General features: G+C 45.5%; 4 protein-coding genes across 5 annotated transcripts; 2 read left to right on the forward strand and 2 right to left on the reverse strand.

Moving 5' to 3' along the window:
• Positions 1-134: 134 nt before the first annotated feature.
• DFL_000720 (uncharacterized protein) lies at positions 135-1789 on the forward strand (the record flags this gene model as incomplete). The annotated part of the gene is made up of 3 exons (XM_067636746.1): positions 135-226; positions 286-529; positions 1193-1789. The coding sequence occupies 3 exons, from the start codon at positions 135-137 to the stop codon at positions 1787-1789; spliced, it is 933 nt and encodes a 310-aa protein (XP_067495269.1).
• Positions 1790-6263: 4474 nt separating this feature from the next.
• On the forward strand, positions 6264-7365 carry DFL_000721 (uncharacterized protein; the record flags this gene model as incomplete). Its single annotated transcript, XM_067636757.1, has 4 exons — positions 6264-6351; positions 6410-6491; positions 6546-7148; positions 7218-7365. The coding sequence occupies 4 exons, from the start codon at positions 6264-6266 to the stop codon at positions 7363-7365; spliced, it is 921 nt and encodes a 306-aa protein (XP_067495270.1).
• Positions 7366-8668: 1303 nt separating this feature from the next.
• On the reverse strand, positions 8669-10234 carry DFL_000722 (uncharacterized protein; the record flags this gene model as incomplete). Of its 2 annotated transcripts, XM_067636769.1 has the most annotated exons (2): positions 9781-9831; positions 9911-10234. In XM_067636769.1, the coding sequence occupies 2 exons, from the start codon at positions 10232-10234 to the stop codon at positions 9781-9783; spliced, it is 375 nt and encodes a 124-aa protein (XP_067495271.1). The 2 variants fall into 2 exon arrangements, with proteins under 2 accessions (XP_067495272.1, XP_067495271.1); XM_067636770.1 differs by having other exon boundaries at positions 8669-10234.
• A 2402-nt stretch (positions 10235-12636) lies between these two features.
• On the reverse strand, positions 12637-15881 carry DFL_000723 (uncharacterized protein; the record flags this gene model as incomplete). The annotated part of the gene is made up of 3 exons (XM_067636781.1): positions 12637-14122; positions 14185-14965; positions 15029-15881. 3 exons carry the CDS (start codon positions 15879-15881, stop codon positions 12637-12639), a joined length of 3120 nt encoding a protein of 1039 aa, XP_067495273.1.
• Between the last annotated feature and the right edge of the window lie 4296 nt (positions 15882-20177).

Below are 20177 nucleotides of genomic sequence, written 5' to 3' on the forward strand. Positions count from 1 at the left end.
AAAGAAAAAGTAACTAGAGCGTTCTGTGCCTTGCTGTCATTATGCAACTACAATTAAAGTAGAACACGAGCGCTCGCCACTACTGCGTCGACTTAGCTCTGATGCCAACCAACTGCGACATATCAATAGCACCGATGCAGCGTAGCAACAAAGCCACAAGAACGAATCGCATCAGTCTATTTGAGGAAGATGACGGCCCGATCGCATACGCAGGTCCTGGAAGACAGTACGGAGATGAAAGCCCTTCCACCTCAGGAGATGAACAATCATTTGCGGAAAATCTAGCCACCCACCAACTGGAATAGCTGTACCGGGTCCAGAGCTACCCGACAAAGGCCTACAGTTTAGCTCACAAAACAATACGATATCTGCCACCGAAAATGCGATCCCTGTGCAGGAAAATTATATGACGCCAGCGCTTGAGACCGCTAAGATCAAGCTATGGCTAAACGCAGGTGATGGGCCAGTACTGGAGGAGAAATACGTTGCACCGGATCCTCTGGCGGTACTAGCATACCTTTTGCTAAAGGTAAGGGAGCGTCGTGGCGCTAGTATCTAGACTTGCATCCCCAAGATGATATCACATCCTCTTTGGTAGCGCTTTTTCGAACTGAAGCTTGGGAGGTCTTGTGCTCAAGGGAATACACGACAAAGGTAAGTCTCAGGGGACGCGTACACCACGCTAGAGTCATATGCCCGACTGCAGTTACTCCCAGATATTGATTATAGGAAATAAATAGCTTACTAGGGATTGGCGGCCAGCCTGACGAGAAAGGAATATACCTTCACATCCTTTAGCAGAAGGAACGACCGAGTTATTTTTACTTATACGTTGGCCAAAGTGTTCAATTGTTTCAAAGGCTTGCAGATCATCGAGACCCTAAGTACAGAGCGAAGCACAGGAGCCTGCACTATCATATATGGGACCTCGGACTGGCCGATGGGGAGCTGGAAGCGGAGGAGAAATTTGTTTTTCTTGCTATCACCAAAGAAGACATCGAGCCCCTTCTTCTTAATCTCATGGAGATGTAGTGTTACCTTATGCTTCAAACCTTGACAAGGAACGCGCTACCTGCCTGCGGATTCACCTTTATCGCCGAACGCAGGTGGACATCTAAATATCGCACTCCCACTCCACCAAAGCTACCAAGGTAACCTTGTCCAGGATAATTTAACGTTTCATAATATCCAGAATTACAGTGATCTGCTGCGAAAAGCGTACTACGCAAGTCCCCGCCAGAACTTCTACAACCTGAAGCACTCCCCAAACCCCGTTGTGAGGGTGTTATACAAACAAAATATGGCTGCAGCCCAACACGTTAGAGCGAAAACGTCCCGTCAAAGGTCCGCGGGGGTATCTAGATCGGGAAGAGACGTCAAAGTTTTGCGCAACGGGTGGCGTCAAGCATTCTCAATATCCCACTGGATATTTTCAGTTAGTCGGAAAGTAGCTCACCTCGATGCCGGGGCCATTCTACACATTGAATGCGACCTTCTCGATCCCGCTACCCGCCATCCTCACTGTTATGCGATGAACAGTGAAGCTGGTGACCCTGCCTGTCGGTTGGGTATACGGGTCACAGGAACGGATGCACAGGGTGATGGCATCGATATCTGGGTGCAATCGGCTGGGACCCGCGAAGTACCCAAGATGAACACTTTCGTTGATATGTTAGAAGGACTTAATATCCAAGAGCCAGAGGATCGTGAAAGGCGATGGATCCCTCCAGCTGGGGCCACGGGAAAGAAGGCCGCTTATACTTCGGATGTCGTCCGTCTGTTCTCATAGCGTAGCTGGATTTAATATTCGGGCGCGACCTTTTCCGTTTTTGCTCTCGTTTGTCGGCCCTTTCCTCCAGGAGCGAGAGTTACACGAGTTACATTACAGCTCGAAGTCACCATAATGCATTTCCATATGGCCTTAAAATTGATAATCTCCAGCTATATTACACGCGTCCAATTCTGATATATCGGCTCATTGATCCAGAACTTCGAAAAGTTTATATAGAAGGGGGAAAAAATAAGAAACGCTGGCAACAAAGGCCACAAAAAATTATGGTTCCTACGAGGGTCGAACTCGCGACCTTCGCGTAACAGTTAAGATTCTTAACATATTAGCACGACGCTCTAACCGACTGAGCTAAGGAACCTTGGTGAGATGGAATTTCCCGCTTCTTAAGCGGTACAGATAGCTTAGTCCATTTTGCTGTCTCTGAGACCCCGGTCTAGCTTCAACACCGACAAGCGTGTTAGACCTTCTTCACCCCCAACTCCAACACCTCAATCTCCGACCGCCCATCCCTCGACTTCCTCTTCACCATAGCCTTTGACTTCCCCACAACCTCCCACTTCCTAACTAAACTCTTCGTCTGACCATTAACAAGATATTGACGCGAAGCCTGCTATCATTAAAGTTTTAGAACATCAGCTCCTGTGATAAATAGTGTTGTGAATCTAATGCAGCCTTGCGAATTGTTTGCGTATTTGGCCGGGTTCCAATCGATCAATGCACAATCCACGGGTCCGGGGCGCTATCTGTTTCGGGTTATCGCGTAGTCGATATATAATTGTGCACGGCATGATACGTAACGAAAGACCATAATTAATTCGTACTGTACTCTCGCGTCACAGAGCTACGCTTGTCTCAACCCCCGACCCGGGTATCTGACACGAGCAATGAGGCGTGATTGCCAGGACGAACCCGATACCAGTAGGGAGGACACTGGTAGGCGGTCTGACGTTAGATACAGTCATATTCGTCTCAAATACTTTCCTCCTTTCAAACCCGGCTTTCCCAAAGACATCATGGACACCGGTTTCCCTTCGGTCTCTGTTTTTTTCTTATCGTCGTCGTCGTCATCGGGATGAGGGCAATTGCAAGGATAGATAAATTCGTGTTCGAAATTTCCTTTATGGTATTGGGGATATTTCAAAGATAGGTTCCGACCGTTCCGTCCTCGGGATACTCATGGCTACCAACGAAACTACTCTTCGAATTTCGATCGCGCTGGCTCTTAATTCTGGTTGAAATTGTTGTCGTTGCTGTTGTCGGGATGCCTACTGCTTGAGCCAATGCTCGGTGGGTGGCCTTGAGCAGCGGGTCGTTCAGAAACGCGGAAAGATCAATTTGAGGGGAGACGCTCGTGATAGGTCCGTATTTTTCTCTCTCGAGCCTGCAAGGGACCAGCTCCAGCTTGAGCTTGGCGTTTGCATTTGCGTTTGAGTTTACTACGTTTGCATTTGAAGTTGCCAACGGTGTTGTGGAAGTGCAGCTGCTTGTGGATTGGCGAGAGCGGTTGTGGCGCGAACCCACCAATGAAACTTATCATAGCCATTCTCGCGGTAAAATGCCGAGCCATCATATTTGTCTCCACGAACGCTTCACCTATGGCACCAACGCCATCGGCTACTGTTAAGATCGTTATAATTGCAAATATACTCGAAATAGAAATATTCAAAGTACCAGCGATCACTGTAAAAGTATCAGCAGTAGCAAAGCTTATGATAACAGCGAATGTTGTCCCGATAAACATAGTTATAAGCCTATAATTTCTATTATGGCCAGATGGATCTATAAAGTTGATTAGATCACCTGCACAGTATGCATATCTATTTTCCACATGCTGCATCCTGAGAGATGAAAGCCATTATCTTGGGATCGTAAAAGCAAGAACGTAGGTACACAAGCCCAGTGGATCCGTCGAATAGTTCCTGACAGAAACCAAAGTACGAGTGAGGGTCAACTTCCGCAGAAGCACTGAGCTCGCCATATGTTTTATAATCCAGTGCTGTGGCTTGACCTTCATCTTCTTTCAGAAGCAGTGCGGTTGTGCCCTGCTTCTCAAAATAGTAAGTTGCAGATTTGGCCGTATTATAAGTAGCGATAATGTGATCGGAATCTAAGAATAGTGATCTAACTGAGTCATTGTTTTCTTTTATTATCAAAATAGCGTTTATAGATGTATAATTGTAATAGTATTTTGTGCTTATATTCGTTTAATCGCTTGCGGAGAGAAGACCATCCGTATAATATACAAGTAAATTTAAAGTTCTTTATAATTTAATTTTGACGAGTTTATCATACTAATCAAATTTATATTAACGGTTATATTCATTAGAGATGAATCTACTTTATACATTATAACTGAATTCAGCGTCAATTCTTTAGTTTTGCAGGTTATAGTATATAATAGTAGTTATACTACCTGTTTGAACTTTTATAAAATTAGAGTTATTATTATATAAATAGATTATTATAATAATATCTTCTATCACTTGTCCGACACTATCGTACAAAAACTTGAGGACCTTGTTCAGTCCCCCGTGTTTTTACGATTTTGATATATCCCCCTGTTTTCTTGCTTTACCATCTAGTTATTCTCATTATTGTTCGTTTTGGCCAAGTTGATTTCGATACTGGATCAGTCTGTTGTTCTGATCATAGATATCTGTTATATGTGAACTTGGTTCCGTCAACATACGTCGTTTCATTTGTGTAAGTATAGACGTGTCCGGAGATGTCGTGCGTATGACTGCGGCGGACAGTGTCAGGTGTATTCTTGTTGTCGTGTCTGTAACCATAGCCGGTTTCGGAGGATATAATCCCTTCAACGTCATATTCCTTGACTATTTTCTTACGAACATCGGCTGGTATGTCACCAGCCAGAAGCTTGTGAGAGAAAGTTTCTTGCAATTCAAGGCCAAAACCGCTATAGATACGATCTGTTATAATCTGATTCAGTTAGTTCTGGGTGTGTTTCCTGACTGGTGACTTTACCCTGGGCATCAAGAGAAATTATCTGATGAAGGATCCCATTCACTGATTTATTGATCTGAAGGCCAGCACCGTCGTAGGTATATTCCAACGGAATCAAGATTCCAATTCTCAATACCAGAGCGAAATAAAATTTCTTTCATGATGAGTGGATCATCGGGCTCGTTGCATCGCGGAGCCCGCTCCTTCTTTGGTCGCAAAAACTCAACTGTGTTGATTGTTACAGCTCGACCCATCCGGGCAGAAGGCTGTTGACTGCGATATCGATACAACAAAATACGACCGTCCTTGAAAAATGTTGGCGAATAGCAAATTCTCCCCGAGAGTTATATTGGGGGAGGGAAAATGCGAGTATTATGGTTCAGGGATAGTTTTGGTACATGTTCTTGAACGAGTTCAATAATAAATATAGTCTTTCGATAGGATCCTACACCTTTTACACTAATTGGAGCTTTGAGAGGCTTTCCTCCCGGTTATATTATATTAATGAAACTGATCCTCTGCCCAGACCTTGTACCAAAATGTGTTCTTTTTCGAGAAGTTTTTAGATTAATTAATTAATATAGAGTAGTCTTATAAAATATACTTTTGTGATGAGCCTGATTGGGCCCGAGCTTCGAAGGAGAGGCCCCGAAGGGGACTTGATTGAGAAGCATAGGCCATGGTCGGGTGTTAGTGCTGCGAAGCAGCTATGCAGAAGCAAAAAGACATTTACTTGGGTATTTATTTTAGGTACTACCCAGCGTGTTGACCATGTGGTATTTTGGGAGGGATCTCACAACGGGACAGTGCGGCTTGACATGTTCCCTAACCTTCAGTACGAAATACAATATCGTAAAGTTTTCTTTTAGTACTGATATAATCATCCTTTCGATAGACCACACTTCGCTTACACTGTAAAAGTTGTAGCCGAGCCGGTTCCAACTAACGCATATCTTGTGGCCTAGTAATTGGATCATAGCCACCGATAAAAAAAGCACATCCTCTTGGAGCCGAGAATCAAAGCAACTGATTCTCCCGTCTTCTCAATAGAATAATTATATTCAAAGCCTTGGGGCTAGCTAGACTCGGCTATTGTCCCGGCTTAATTCTAGGAAGATCGATTGCCTTACAGACCATCAAAGATTGCGGCTGAGGAAAGATTGCGGCTGAGGAAAGATTTTGATGCTGATATTTCGAGATTTGCTCTTCCTCTCACCAAAAGCCAATCAGGGACTTCGCCGAGCTCTCAAGCATCCCGATTTGGGCTCGCTTAGAGATGGATCGCAATCTTTGACATGTCGTGTTGTGCACAGCAGATCTAACCGCACAGACTATATTTTGGCACAAGCAAGTATAACGGCTGGCTTCAAACATGGTCCTCCTAGTTGATAGTTCCAATTTAATAAGCAGTTTTAGTATAAAAATGGCGATAGTTCCTCTCGTTTCCGGTTGATCAACCCATAAGCATCTCACACCAATCCGACAGGATACACTGAATTCTATCAATATGCGAAGTTCAAAAATTCTAATTGGTTTCATTGGCCTCTGTGGCTCTGCGAATGCTACAGCTTGCAATGCAGATAACTGTCTAAGAGGTAGCCCTCACTGATAAAGTGCCCAAATCAAGATCTGATCTAATTCGCTTTTATATAGCCGTTAGAGCTACGTTAAAGCTCCCACAGGCTTCGGCCGACTGCTCGTCATTTCTCCGAAGTACCTTCACGCCGGGGATAAGGTAATATTTTATGTAATAAAGTTGTGCCAATCGTCTCATTAACGTGCCTATCAGGACTGTTACGGAATATAGCACCATTTCAGAACTCGCCGAAGATATATATTTCGCTACGCAGACCAGCACAGTTCGCGAGACCCTGACATCTGTGATCAAGGAGACCGCGACAACGGAAATACCTGGGACGATAAAGACCGAAACCTCCTATGATCTTGCTCTGAAAAAGAGACAAGCTGCACCTACGATCCCTGCCTACGCCTCTCCTTGCTCCGGTCCGGTCAGATATACCAGTGCATGTTCATGTATTGGCGTTACTGGCCCGATAGTAGTGACCGCTCCGACTCCATCGACAACTCTAACCCTGCCTACAACTATCACATACTCCACCGAGACAATCGTAACTACGATTCTGACCACATCTGTTACAATCACTGATGCTACGGTTACCCTACGCACAACAGACTCTACCGCGACAATCACGGGACCACCTACTACGGTTACAATCACGGTTCCTTATCCAGATAATTGCAAGAGCCCTACGCTTTATAATGGCCTACGGCCCTTAAACTTTGCACCCCTTGGTATCTTCGATGCAGGCGATATTGCTTACCCAGAGTGCTGTCTTCGCTGCTTTACACGCCTTGACTGTATCGCATATGTGTAAGTCGGTTTACTTATCGTTATTCTATCTTTCAATAGGCTTGCTAACTGAAATGCGAAACCTAATAGAAGAAGCGGTGGCACTTGCTTACTCTTGTCAGCAAATGAAGACCCAAACACCCCAAATTCTCCAATGTGCCCCAATGGTATCAAGAAAACAATTTTTGGGAATCCGCCCGGTTCTGTCGGCAAAGGTCCTTGTCAAGAGACCGCCTAATACTAGCTGATATAGTATTCTTCATTTATGGGGGGCATTCCCATTCTGTTATCCGCATTAAAATCTACCAGCGGGCCATCATTCTCGTTCCAATGGCGGTTCTGAACTATAAATTACATACTATTCAACTTTAGCATATATGAATATCATCGATGTCACTAGCTTTTACCTCGACCTCTAGCGTTCGGTTTATCTTCTTCAGCCTCAGCTTGCTTTGACCTTGCTGCCGCGCGATCCTCGCAAGGACTTTTTGCTCACAATTCCCCATTGTGATAAGTGTAGTAGGGAATCAACTATCTGACAAAGATGTTAGTATACATGATGTTGAAGGCGTCCGATATTTTTATTATAATATTTGGTTTATGATATAAAATACTATTCTCTTGGGATCTATTTGTGATAATGTATTAGGTCTCATCTCCCGTTGGGTCCCAGACCATGGTCCCACATTCAGTCCCTTAAGCTGTGACATCCAAAAAAGACGTCTGCGAGCTGGCCGTCTGACCATCTTATTTTCTTTTTCTCAGCCCGCGTTTTTGGAAATGCTTTAACTACTGCAAACATAAACTATTACATTTCTGTGGTGGACAAACGTAAACTTTTTGGATCGATACAACACTTGTCTCGAATTCTACAACAATTTGTGTTGTCTGGTATCCAAATCTGTTTCCCAATATAGACGAGGTTCGACAGCGAGAGCCTAGCTAGACTCCCAAAAGCACCTTCCAACATGCAACTAGGATACAGAATTGTCCTTTAGCCTGGCAATAACACATTAGCGGACTCATCAATATGATAGTACATTAATGGCCGAGCCTCTGCTGTCAAATGGTAACTCTATACTTTTTCTCCCAGTGTTGTGTCAGCGTGTTCATACACATGATTGATATCCCAAAAAGAAAGGCGTGACTAAAGGAATTAACAACAGGGTACCGGACCTAAATACAAAATATAGCTGGCCAAAAAAAATCAAGACATATCGGAAAGTTTTCATATATACTGTCTGGACTTTTCACGCCTACGAGGGGGAGGGATCTCGGATGCGTATGGGAAGTATCGCAATAATTTGAGAGAAGAGAATGACTTCAGCATTAGAAAATATTCTGGCGGAGCCAAGTGATTTGGCACTCTAGAGTACTATTTTACCAGACCTCTAGCCCTAAGTTGTAGATAAATAAACTATGAATCGCACTCATAGGACGCGCTCTACACCTTGTGGTAGTAGTACGGAGCTGCTGTTCCCTTCTATGGTTTATTGTCTATTTCTCTACATAGTCTGATTAACACTGTTAGTCGAGCCTGATTAACGGTTGAATTCAGCGTTAGTTTTTCTTTCTCTGCGCTTTCGCAGCTCATCATGATCCGGCATCCGGCGACTGACCACCGTGAAGCCAAAAGCGATAACTACCAGCAGAATCCAAATTGCATGCCCCCATACCCACTGTGTGCGTGCATTAACTGCAAAGAGACTTGCAAATAGCGCTGGCGAAAAGGAGCGTACACCGCTCGCCATCGCAAGGCACAGCCCGTTGAGCGTACCTAAAACCTGCGGGCTAGGCGCCACGTCATTAAGCGCAAGTTGGATGGCCGTGAAGGACATGGCAACTCCACACCCTAGGGCCATAAGGATAGGTGCACTGATCCAAAAAACGACAGAGAAACCGCCGCGGAGCAGCAGGTTCAACAAGGGCGGAATGGCAAGAAACGCTGGATAGGCGGTCGCGCAGGCACGTAGCACCCCGTTGGTGCCGATTCGATGTTGAAGTGGCGGGAAGACGAGGAGCAGCCATGCGGCCTGGGATAGGCCATTCAAGCTCATGAACAAGCTAATTTGCAGGGGCGAAAAACCTAAGCCGCCTAGTGCAACTGGGGTATACCAGAATACAGGAGTAATAGCGGTATAGGCAAAGGCAAGCAGCATGATGTGCTGGTAGGTGTACAGGACAATTGCGACGCCAGGAGCTTTGATGAGCTCCCAGGTTGACATTGTAGCTTTTGCAGGTGCAGAGGGACCAGTACCCGTCTCTTCACTCCCGTACCGTGCATCAATTTTGCTCGGCAGGGTCTCCTCGACATTGACGGCGCACACTAAAGTAATGACAAGGCCGATGGCGCCTACAGCAAAGCTGGACAGCGCGTATGGATAACGCTCAAAGAAGGGTACGCCATGGAAGATACTAGGATATTGGGAGGCCGGTTCCGCTAGCACACCACCAATCAAAGGCCCGAATAGAATTCCCAAGTTGCCAGTAAATGCGAATAGACTAAAGGCACGGGCCTGTGTTTTGACGGTGCTATGTTCGGAGATCATGGTGCGAATGGTCACAATGGTGCCGGCAAACACGCCCGCCAGACACCGGAAAACAATCATCTCCCGGATGGTGGTGGCCATGCCAAACATGGACGTGGCCACGGTTACGCCAGCCATCGAGAAGACCAGAACAGGTTTTCGGCCCAGGCGGTCAGCTGCCTTGCCCCAAAAAACCATGACCAGCATCTGGGTCAGGGAGAAGAGCGACTCAATTAGACCGCTGTAGAAGCCCACATCGGTGTCCTCGAGTGATCCGTTTTCCTGGCACATCTTATTGATGTACGGGAAGATGGAGAAGAAAGCTATGGGCTCGATGAGACGTGCCGCACAGAGGAATAAGATTTGTGCCATGGGCAGTGGCTTGTCGTCTTCGCCTGTGTCTCCATCTTGGGTCCCATCGCTGGTGTCCGCGCTGGCGCTGGGTTCGTAAGCGGTCGTCGCCTCGGAGACATCGCGGCTTGTGGCTAGCAGCGGTGTGTCCTCGTTGATTTCGTTTTCCGCCGTAAGGGAGGCGTCACCCGGGGTACTGGAAATATGGGTCGTCCGATGATCCGCCATCGTGTTGTCGAGTTGTCGAGATTTCTAAGTTCGGGCACCGCGACGGGATGTTGTCCCGTTCCCTGCAAAATCATATTCCTTTTATATATTTAAAACAAAAAGAGATTTCCAACAGTTGCAAGGGCTGTCTGGTTCAGTGGACTGAACCAATCACAATTCTCAGATGGTCCAGTGGCTAAGATTTCCGCCTGTCATGTGATAACGCATTAAAACGCGTTTTCGCTGCTCGCGGACGACCGGGGTTCGATTCCCCGTCTGAGAGATAAATTTTTTTTTTTTTTGTAGTCCTTTTTTCTGGACTCAGACTGCCCATTTTTGTGTTCCAGCACAGCACGCTGGTCCGTAGCTTCGGAACTCCCGATCAACACCCCACCCTTTTGGACGGTTCGCTAAGCCAAAGGATCTCTCAAGACCAAGCGGGTCGGGCTTAAATTGCCAGGCTTTAGCTGGGGTTAGGTTCTTTCAACTAGTGAGCAGTTTGATCAGACTCAAGACCGTATGCTTTTGGATGCTGTCATGTCGAAGTTTTGCTGGCGGCATCGTATGCTCTGGTCATGGTGTGCGACGGGGGTCAAAATTGGTAGACCAAAAGTAGTATACAAACTATCAAACTGGTAAGGTGGTCTCGTTGGGGAGCACCGATGAGGGCACTTGTGTCTCCTCTAGCTCTCTTCACTCAACCCCAACCACTATCCTTTGAGCTATGAGTTCATCAATATACAGCACTGTTACCCCGAAACCACTATAACAAATGTTATAGACAAATATCAGTTTATGCCGGTACATACATAATTAATGTAAATGTACGAGTTTTGTATATGTGTAAGCATCGGGTCTATGCCGACAAGCATCAACTTTATGCTGAAATATACATAGTATACATATGAATATTGGCTTGTGCTTGTGCTTGTGCCCGTGATAGTCTTTGTGCTCTCTTCATCGCTGTCTCTATAACCTCTAGACCCCCCGCAACTACGGGTCACCGAGGTTATGAAATCACACGGGGTTATCAAAGCACATGACAGTGTTGTCTCTTCTTCTTTCTTCAGATCTTTTCTCTTCATTCTTCAGTCATCATCGTTCCGCTATAATTTGCTCACACGACAATATCAAATTTGTCTCTACTTCCCTCTCTCTTTACTGATTATCCTTACTCTATCAGGCTATGAGCCTGGCGTTACACCTTTCAAGCTGCTATCGCAACTGTTATAAACGAGCGGAAAGTCTATATTGCCGACGTAGACATAGTATACGTGCGAGCGTCGTTTTGGTACCGTGCCCGTGCCTGCTCTGTCTATATTTGCCTCTATAACCTCCAGACCCTTTGTAACTAGAGATCACCAGGCCTATATAGTCACGAGAGGACATCAGAACAGATCATAATATTGTCTCTTCTTCCTTCTCTGGCCCAAGAGCATCGTTAAACAAGTATGGATTGTATCCACAGGGGCATCGCAGCAGAATTATCAGGGGAGAACAGCAAGCTGAATTAAAAATGCTTTGTAAGAACGTCAGAATCACAAAATTTGGTAATAACATCGTTCTCTAAAATCCTTCTTCACGATAGCCTCGCATACCGTATAAGGAGGGAACGAAGACTGCTCCTCCACGCAATTTAGGGTTACGGCATGCTACCTCAATTCCAAATTTCGAACCCGAAGTATTGATATGAAAGATTTGCAAGGTATTGGAATTAAGCTTGGTGTGAGATATTTACGACCTAGGCTGATAGGAAAGGACTTGCATTAAGTCCCAGATTCAGGTATCAAGGGTTGCTTTGTATATTTATTGACGATCGTTACTGAGATCCTTGGCCTCAGTAATAGAGAGACGTTCACGACTTTATTCACAACCACATCGAATGGAAACTAGATGACGCAAAATCAGCCCTCCAAGGTGCAAAGCACCACCGAGCCATAATTTTTTAGTCGTTCGCAAGATATAAAGATCTGATTCTGGGTTCTTGCGTACAAAGGCTATGCCTTGTACTGGCGGTGGAATGTCCGCCATATTCGCAGGCACTTTCCTAAGGACCTATTCGCTTCATTCCACAAGTTAGCCTGCTAGCCAAGCCGGCTAGGCGAACTGAAGATCCGCGAAGTCTTTGTCTCTAAGCATGCAACTGAATTGCTCTATAGCAAAGTATAAGGCCGCCTTATGAACTGATAGAATAGGCTGGTGTCAGGATAAAATAAAAGCGGACATTTGTAAATTGTAGCAGGTGAGTAACTGTAAATATAACAATATCCCTTCTCGTGTATAATAGGTGACTGGTTCTATAGAATGAATAGATAATCTGCATGTTAATCTTTCATGAAAATATCAAATTGTGGGCGGTATTGATGTTGTTGTTTGAGTTTTTGCTTGGATTCTTGCTTCAGTTTTTGTCACCCGTTTGCCGGTTAGCGTTTGGATCTATTGGAATGAGCACTGGTGGGGAGAAGACTTTTGCTCTTCTCCGCCAGCAGCCTGACGACGCCTTCGTGCCCGCGTTCTGCCGCGATCCCCAGCGGTGTCTGGCCGTAGTAGCCATCTTTGGCTTCCAGGTCCGCCCCTTTCTCCGCCAGCAGCCTGACGACGCCTTCGTGCCCGCCTTCTGCCGCGATCCCTAGCGGTGTTCGGCCGCCGTAGGAGCCTTTGGCTTCCAGGTCCGCCCCCTTCTCCGCCAGCAGCCTGACGACGCCTTCGTGCCCGCGTTCTGCCGCGATCCATAGCGGTGTTCGGCCGCGGTCGTAATCTTTGGCTTCCAGGTCCGCCCCCTTCTCCGCCAGCAGCCTGACGACGCCTTCGTGCCCGCCTCCTGCCGCGATCCCTAGCGGTGTTCGGCCGCCGTAGGAGCCTTTGGCTTCCAGGTCCGCCCCCTTCTCCGCCAGCAGCCTGACGACGCCTTCGTGCCCGCCTCCTGCCGCGATCCATAGCGGTGTTCGGCCGCGGTCGTAATCTTTGGCTTCCAGGTCCGCCCCCTTCTCCGCCAGCAGCCTGACGACGCCTTCGTGCCCGCGTTCTGCCGCGATCCATAGCGGTGTTCGGCCGCCGTCGCCATCTTTAGCTTCCAGGCCCACCCCCTTCTCCGCCAATAGTTTTTCCATCACCAGCGTTAATCCCCAATACGCTGCAACATGGGACCCTAGCATCATCCTGTCCTCCCTAAACCGCCACGCCAACATAGCTTGAACGCAAGCCGATCGCAAATTATCCTCCAGAAGAAGATTTAGTACTAGCGAAGTAGTCTCAACTTGTCTTGTACACCAGTCGGCTTCGGGTTTTGCGCTGGGTTCACGGGAATGCTCATTGTCGGTCGAAGATTCTCGAACGTGGTAGCCCCAGTTTTTTGCCGCATAATCGTATAGAGCGTTTGATCGCAGTCTCTCCTTGAGCTTTTCGTAGCTCGGACTCGGTCCTGACTTGAACTTATCGTACGATAGGTAAATGACGCATATTTTCGCAATATCGCCATGGGAATGAGGGAACCAGAGCTGCTGATTTCGTTCAAAATATTCTTGCGCGGTATAATGGATTAATCTGACGATGTTGCTCTCTTCGTCGATTGTAACCAGTCCATTACACACCGAAACTAGATCTTCAATCTCCGAAATATTTTCTTTGTCGATTTCGGGCTCATCAGGCTCTACTGCAATCGCGTGCTGCAGCTCTGCCTTAGTAAGAGGCCTCGACGCACAAGTTATCCACGACAGGACTTGAAAAGCTATATCCACTGATGTTTTGTCGTCGTTTTCCTTGATCCTCTCCACGATGACTCGATATGTGCTATCATATGCACTATTGGATGTCCTTCCAGCCGTTGCAAACCCTTTTAAAACTTTTGTTATCGCCTTCAATGTCATTGCGCTTTTAATCGCCTCAAAATGCAGATGTGCAAGGAGGAACCTGTGTCGGTCTTCGTTTAGCGGATAGTCCAATTGAAAAAGAAAATGAGCTTGAAGACGTACATCCCTTGAACTACCTTCGAGATCTCGTTTTTGATCATTTCTTTGTTATTTTTTACGACTCTTGTCCCTAGTTGTGATATCCGGCCATCTAAATACGCTCTTACGTCTTCATCAGACGCACGTATCTCGCATTCTATGCTGATTCCCCTAAATTTCTCTCTGATTTCGGGGATATGCCGCGAAGTAGCGAAGATATTTAGATTTGAGTTTTGATGTATTTTGAACAACTCTTCGAGGAATGCTGAACGCTCTCGGTATTCATCGAGCGCGTCGACGGCGATGAATACTCTAGAATAGGCAGCAGCAACGGCGTGAAGAGTCTTGACAATGTCCCCGCGAGATGGTCGACTGTCCTTGTGCCGATCGTATAGTTCTTTCACACATTTTGGTAGTGAAGTCTGGGTACGTGCTAATTGTTTCAGCAGATTCAATAACAAGTCGTCTACCCGCAGGTGTGCGCTTCCTTTGAAGTTGAAATAGATATACGCGATGCCAATGGTTGGGTTGTAGGAGTATCGGTCAATCAGATGGTCTATAACAGCCGATGTGAGAATTGTTTTGCCCGCACCGGGAATTCCTGGGCAGAACAATATGTCTTTAGCTGTGTTTAGCCAGTTCTGGTATTCGGGGGAGTTTAACAGCCATTCGCCGGTTCCTGGCTGCCGTCTATTGAGGATATCGTTATGCTGAGAGCTGTCGTCAATTGGAGTTATCCAGCCTAGGACTTTACGATCCTCTTCTCCAGCTAGATTACGCCTAAGTATTGCAATTTCGTCAATGGCTATTAATCGTTAGAAGTCTATAACCTTGTTGGGAGACAGAATCATGCCCGAGGTGTACTCACCCCTCTTGAAGTCTTCCTTCCCAGCTTTTATTTCACCCACCGTACTTAGTTGTATACATTTTAGAAACTCCTTTGCACAGGCGGCAGCTACGGCGGCAGCATATTCTTGCCAATCGTCATTCTTTTCGGAGTCGGCGTAGTCACAGATACCTCGTATAACAACGGCAGGCCCCACCAACCCCGCAGCCTCCATTTCGACACACAATACCCGATCATTGAGGCGTTTGTTTATAGCATCACGTACCTTTGCATCTTTGACAACCTGATTCCCAGACGCGATCAAGCCGTAATGAACTTGGGTGTCTTCGGGGTTTCCGATAGATGTATACTGCAATGATAGGTGCGGATAGCTGGCCTTTAAGTCGTTCAGATACTGTGGTATCTTTGTTCCATGCATTTCGTAGTCGGTCCGTAACTTTGACATCGCCGATGATAATTCCGTAGGTGGGTAGCAACGTTTGTCAATATGCTCAAAAGTGCCGTCCTTGTTCGATTTGCCAAAGTCCCACTGAGTCCACTCGGTGCTGATGACGACGTCGCCCAGTTTAACTTTTGATGGAATTCCAGCCCCGATCCCGACCATAAGAACAATTTTAACAGACGGAAAAGTGCTGAGCATCTGGGCCGTGGCTCTTGCTGCTTGGTTTGTGCCATAGCATTTCAGAGGTAAACACGTTATAACAATGTTATGCGGGCCAACTGATCCGAGGGTATAAGTGTTCGCATCGTTTGGTGATTTGGGGAGATCTGGATGCCTCTCATCTAACATTGATATCGCCGCCGTTTGTTCTTTCGGTAACGCGCAGATCCACCCTACGGCATATTCCTCGCGGGTTTTGGGGCGTGTGGACATTGCAAAGTTCGGGGTAGCGATTGGATGTAATATTCCTAGAATACGGATACTGGTCGTCGAATTTAACAAATCCTTTGGTGGGTCGAAATGTTGTTTAATAGTGAATGCTCGTTAGAAGTTAACCGGCGACGAAGAACTCGGAAGGGATATCCATCAAGCACGGAAAATAATATATAAAGGAGACGTAAGCATCAGCGCTGGCGAGTGCGAGCTAGATATATCGTAGGGTACATGGAGCGGAGGGATAGTAAATAATTCCTGCGCAAGCGGGGTTTAAGAGTACAGAGAAGGATTCAGCCTCGAATCCGGGCGCAGAAGGCCTGGGCTTTTACCTTGCTTGCACGCAAGATGCTTGATGTGTTGTTGTCCATCCACAGAAAACCAATCAGACATATCTTTTCGACTTGGGGATGCTGAACGGAGCTGGAGGTCCTCCTCCTCCTACCCTCCTACTTGTCTTCCTCGTCATCGTCACCAGTTTGACGCCGGCCAACGGGCCAACCAGTTACCATTCGACGGCAGAGGCCCGACTGCCAATGTACTATCATATTGATGGGTCCGTTAATGTGTTACTACCGGTACCAGAGGACAATCCTGTATTAAAGTTGCATGTTGGAAGATGCTTTTGGAGGTCCAGGCTCTGGCAAACGAAGAGTTTTGCTGTCAAACCTCGTCTACGTTGGGAATCAGATTCGGACATCGACTACAAATTGTTGTAGAATTCGAGACAAGTGTTGTATCGACTCCGCAACACCATCCATCCAAAAAGTTTATGTTTGTCCACCACAGAAATAGAATAGTTTATGTTTGCACGAAAACATTTCCAAAAACGCAGACTGAGAAAAAGAAAATAGGATGGTCCGATTTCCGCCTGTCATCACGTGATGTGCTCGCGTTCGATTCCCCCACAAACGAACCTTTCGTCTTTGGATTGTTCCCATGTTCAGACATATGGTAAACAATCCGTTAATTAATTCTTACAAAAGCGCTTTCCCGACTGGATGTAGGCCACTGCTCTAAGAAAGCCTTCGTGCAAGCCGCCGCGGTCGCCGCAGCGTAATTTTGCCATTTATTACTCTTATGGCTGTCGGCATAGTCGCAAACCCCTTTGATAACTAAACAAGGAAAGTTATCCCATACACCTTCCATCTCGAACGCAATTACGTCTTCCTTCGCTGCGATTTCGTCCCGATGAACGCTAGATTTCATCACCGTATCTCCCGACGCAACTAGTACAAAATGAATTACAGGTATGTATACCAGCTTGTCTATTTGCTGTAGCATCTTCTACGGTCTTGTCTAGCCAACTCTGAGATATTAGCTTTGTTTTATCATATCTTGGCTGATTATAGTTTAAGTGTATAGTCGCCTCGCATATCGAGTTACTCGTCCGCTTACAACCAACGTATATCATGTAATCTGATGAAATCTGATGTTTATGTTGATAACCTAGTTCAAAGAGCCCATCCTTGATTGTTCCAGGATAGAAGACTATTTATTAAACTCCTCGTGTAAAGCTGAAAGGTGCTCAGAAATTTTATCCTAGAGTTTCTTTCTACTTTGTTGACTCTGTAGCTTAGCTAGAAGCGATTGTAATTCCATGTTGTACCGACCTAAATTATTTGGCATAGCGTCTTTTCTTATAGATTTATCAGAATACTGCTTCTTGAACTCATATCGAACAATTCTACAGCTAATCACCGCATCCCCAAACAAAATTTCCTCGCGGGCTTTCCCAAAGAGCACGCCACCGCAAATACCGACAACCAATCCCAGCTTGACTCCTACGAAGCTAGAGCGACAGTGAGCTACCGCGCTTGCCGCGTTAGCACCCCCCGATGTTTAGACCGCGGGCCCCAATAAAATGACCTTGGATGAGAAAATGGACTTTTGGCATGAAAAGTCGGAAGATCCTGCTCTCGCTCACCAGGATCTTTTCGTAGAAGATAGACGGTCTTCCTATGGTGAAGGCCACGAAGCGGACATCGACGACGTGATGCTGTACGACCCCAAGAGAGTGAAAGAACAATCTAAGGGAGAAATTATTTAAGAAGATGCCGAAAGCCAAGAAAACGGGGGAGCCGACCATCTTGCCGACACTGTCCAACCGCTCGTTTATAGAGATTTTATATCCAATGCCCCAGCGTTCGAATGGCTCGTTGGAAGCGTACGAAGAGAACTTTCTCTTATTCCGACAAAGCCAAACTATATGGAAACTATCAGAAAAACAAAATATCAAATCCCTGCTACTATCTCACAAAATCAGCAAAAATTTTTTTTGCCAAAAAGCTTCAAAATAATATCTATTGTGGTGAAAAGATGTGGTCAGAGAGTGGAAGGAAGGTTTGGTGGGGGTTGATGGAGTTCACGTGTCCTGTTGCATTTTTGAGTTAACGCATCTTGGCATTCTTGTTCTATAAATCGTTTTCCTAGCCAACATTCTTTTGGATCGTCAACCAAGTTTCCTTTGTTGAACGAATTTCCTTTGTTCACTATCATACACCTATTATATTATGTTATTCGTTCAGTCTCTTCTAGTACGCATCGTTATCTTGTCATATATACTACTATTCTCAGTCTCTCAGTTTCCTCCGCCTACACGTTCTGTTCCAGGCATGCTCTCTACGTATAGCTGATGGGGCAGCTGGTATGCTGCTTGGCTCCCAGAGCCTACACCTCACATCCTCGCATTATTGATAATTTTAATAATTTTAATATAAATTTAGAATGCGGGGACAATAATATTTCTTAATTTGTAAATAAAGTAAAATTTAGGTATAAAACAAAGTTTATAACCATTTTTTTACAATTACTATGTGAGTGTGAAAGGCTTTTCCGTATTATTTTATTACTTATAGAGTGTGAGTAATATTAATATATCTGTAATTTTTGGAAAGTAAATCTCGATTAAAGTTAATAACGTAGATGAAAGTCATGTGGCATTGTAAACCCGAAATAGTTTGGTCAATCTTTTGGTATGTATAGCGCTATGTGTATACTTTTGGGTGGTAGGTTTTCGTATCATCCGGGCGTAGGAGAATCGTCCACTACGGCAGTTCCTTTAGACGAAAGAATGTTCCCCTTTTTTTGGGGAGGTTTCCCCCGCGCCAAGCTCACCAACTCGTCAATCAGCTCAGTCATCAGAGCGATTTGCAATGATATGCATGTGAGCACGAGTCCAACGCTCGTATTTGGAGCGTACGACGTATACCTACGCCTCCGATCTTGCTTTGTCGAACACCACCTGTCGGGCGAACACAGTAACCATAAATGACGTTTGAAAATAAAAGGGAAAAATAGTTTACCAGTAAAGTGGTTTTTCTTTCTCTCCTTCAAAGTTCCTACATGGCTGTATACAATCGCAATTCGGTTATAGACACCAACCCCAATTTTTTCAATTCTACTCAAGTAATACATAACTGAAAGCAATTAGATGATATATCAACATCACCGTAAGTCGGATACAGGAAAATGTAAGCACACCCCGCCGTCTTTCGTCCTTTCCGTTGGAAATTGTAGTCGACTGTGGATTTCCGATGTCATTGAGACTGCATCTTGTCGATTTCATGAATACATATTACAAAACAATACACGTTATATTTTAACTCTGCCGATATTCTATCACCACAAAAACACGTTGGAACCTCTAAAACGGTTTATTAAGAGTCCTTATAGATGTTGTCCACCAGAGCCTTTCGAACGATCCGTCATCACCCAACGTTCCACCCTCAAGCCCCATTGCGCCGCCTGACGATTCGTCAATTGGTATGTTGCTACGATATTCAGAATACTTTCTCCATAGGCTAGCTTTTTGGGGTGAATTAATAGCACACTGCCAGCGAACTAGGAAGACAGATTCGGAAAATGACGGCGGAAATGGAACTCCTCACATCGGCTGCAATAGGTGTGCTGGCTGCTTTACAATTTCTAGATCATCCTACCCATTTCCCTGTTCACTGTAACAGTAGCTCTCTAACAAATTTGGAAGTGGCACTCTGAGGTTGGGAGATACCCATACAAATTTAGACATAGCATCCTAAAGTTGGACATAACATCCTTTTTTTTCGGATATAGCATTTGTATTCTGCTACGATTTAAAAGTGACACCCAGATATACACCTTAAGATCTAGACGTGGCATCCCTTTTAGTTGACACACTTCGAAGCTTCGAATCCACGAGTATTCGGATATAGTATTCTGTATTAAGAACTACTATACTAACAGCTATATAGCTAGCTATGCATATATAGTACGTAATAGTACTACACTAGCTATTATTTATTCGTATATATATGC

The sequence above is a fragment of the Arthrobotrys flagrans genome (genome assembly GCF_004000055.1).
Source record: "Arthrobotrys flagrans strain CBS H-5679 chromosome Unknown unitig_15, whole genome shotgun sequence".
Lineage (NCBI taxonomy): Eukaryota > Fungi > Ascomycota > Orbiliomycetes > Orbiliales > Orbiliaceae > Arthrobotrys > Arthrobotrys flagrans.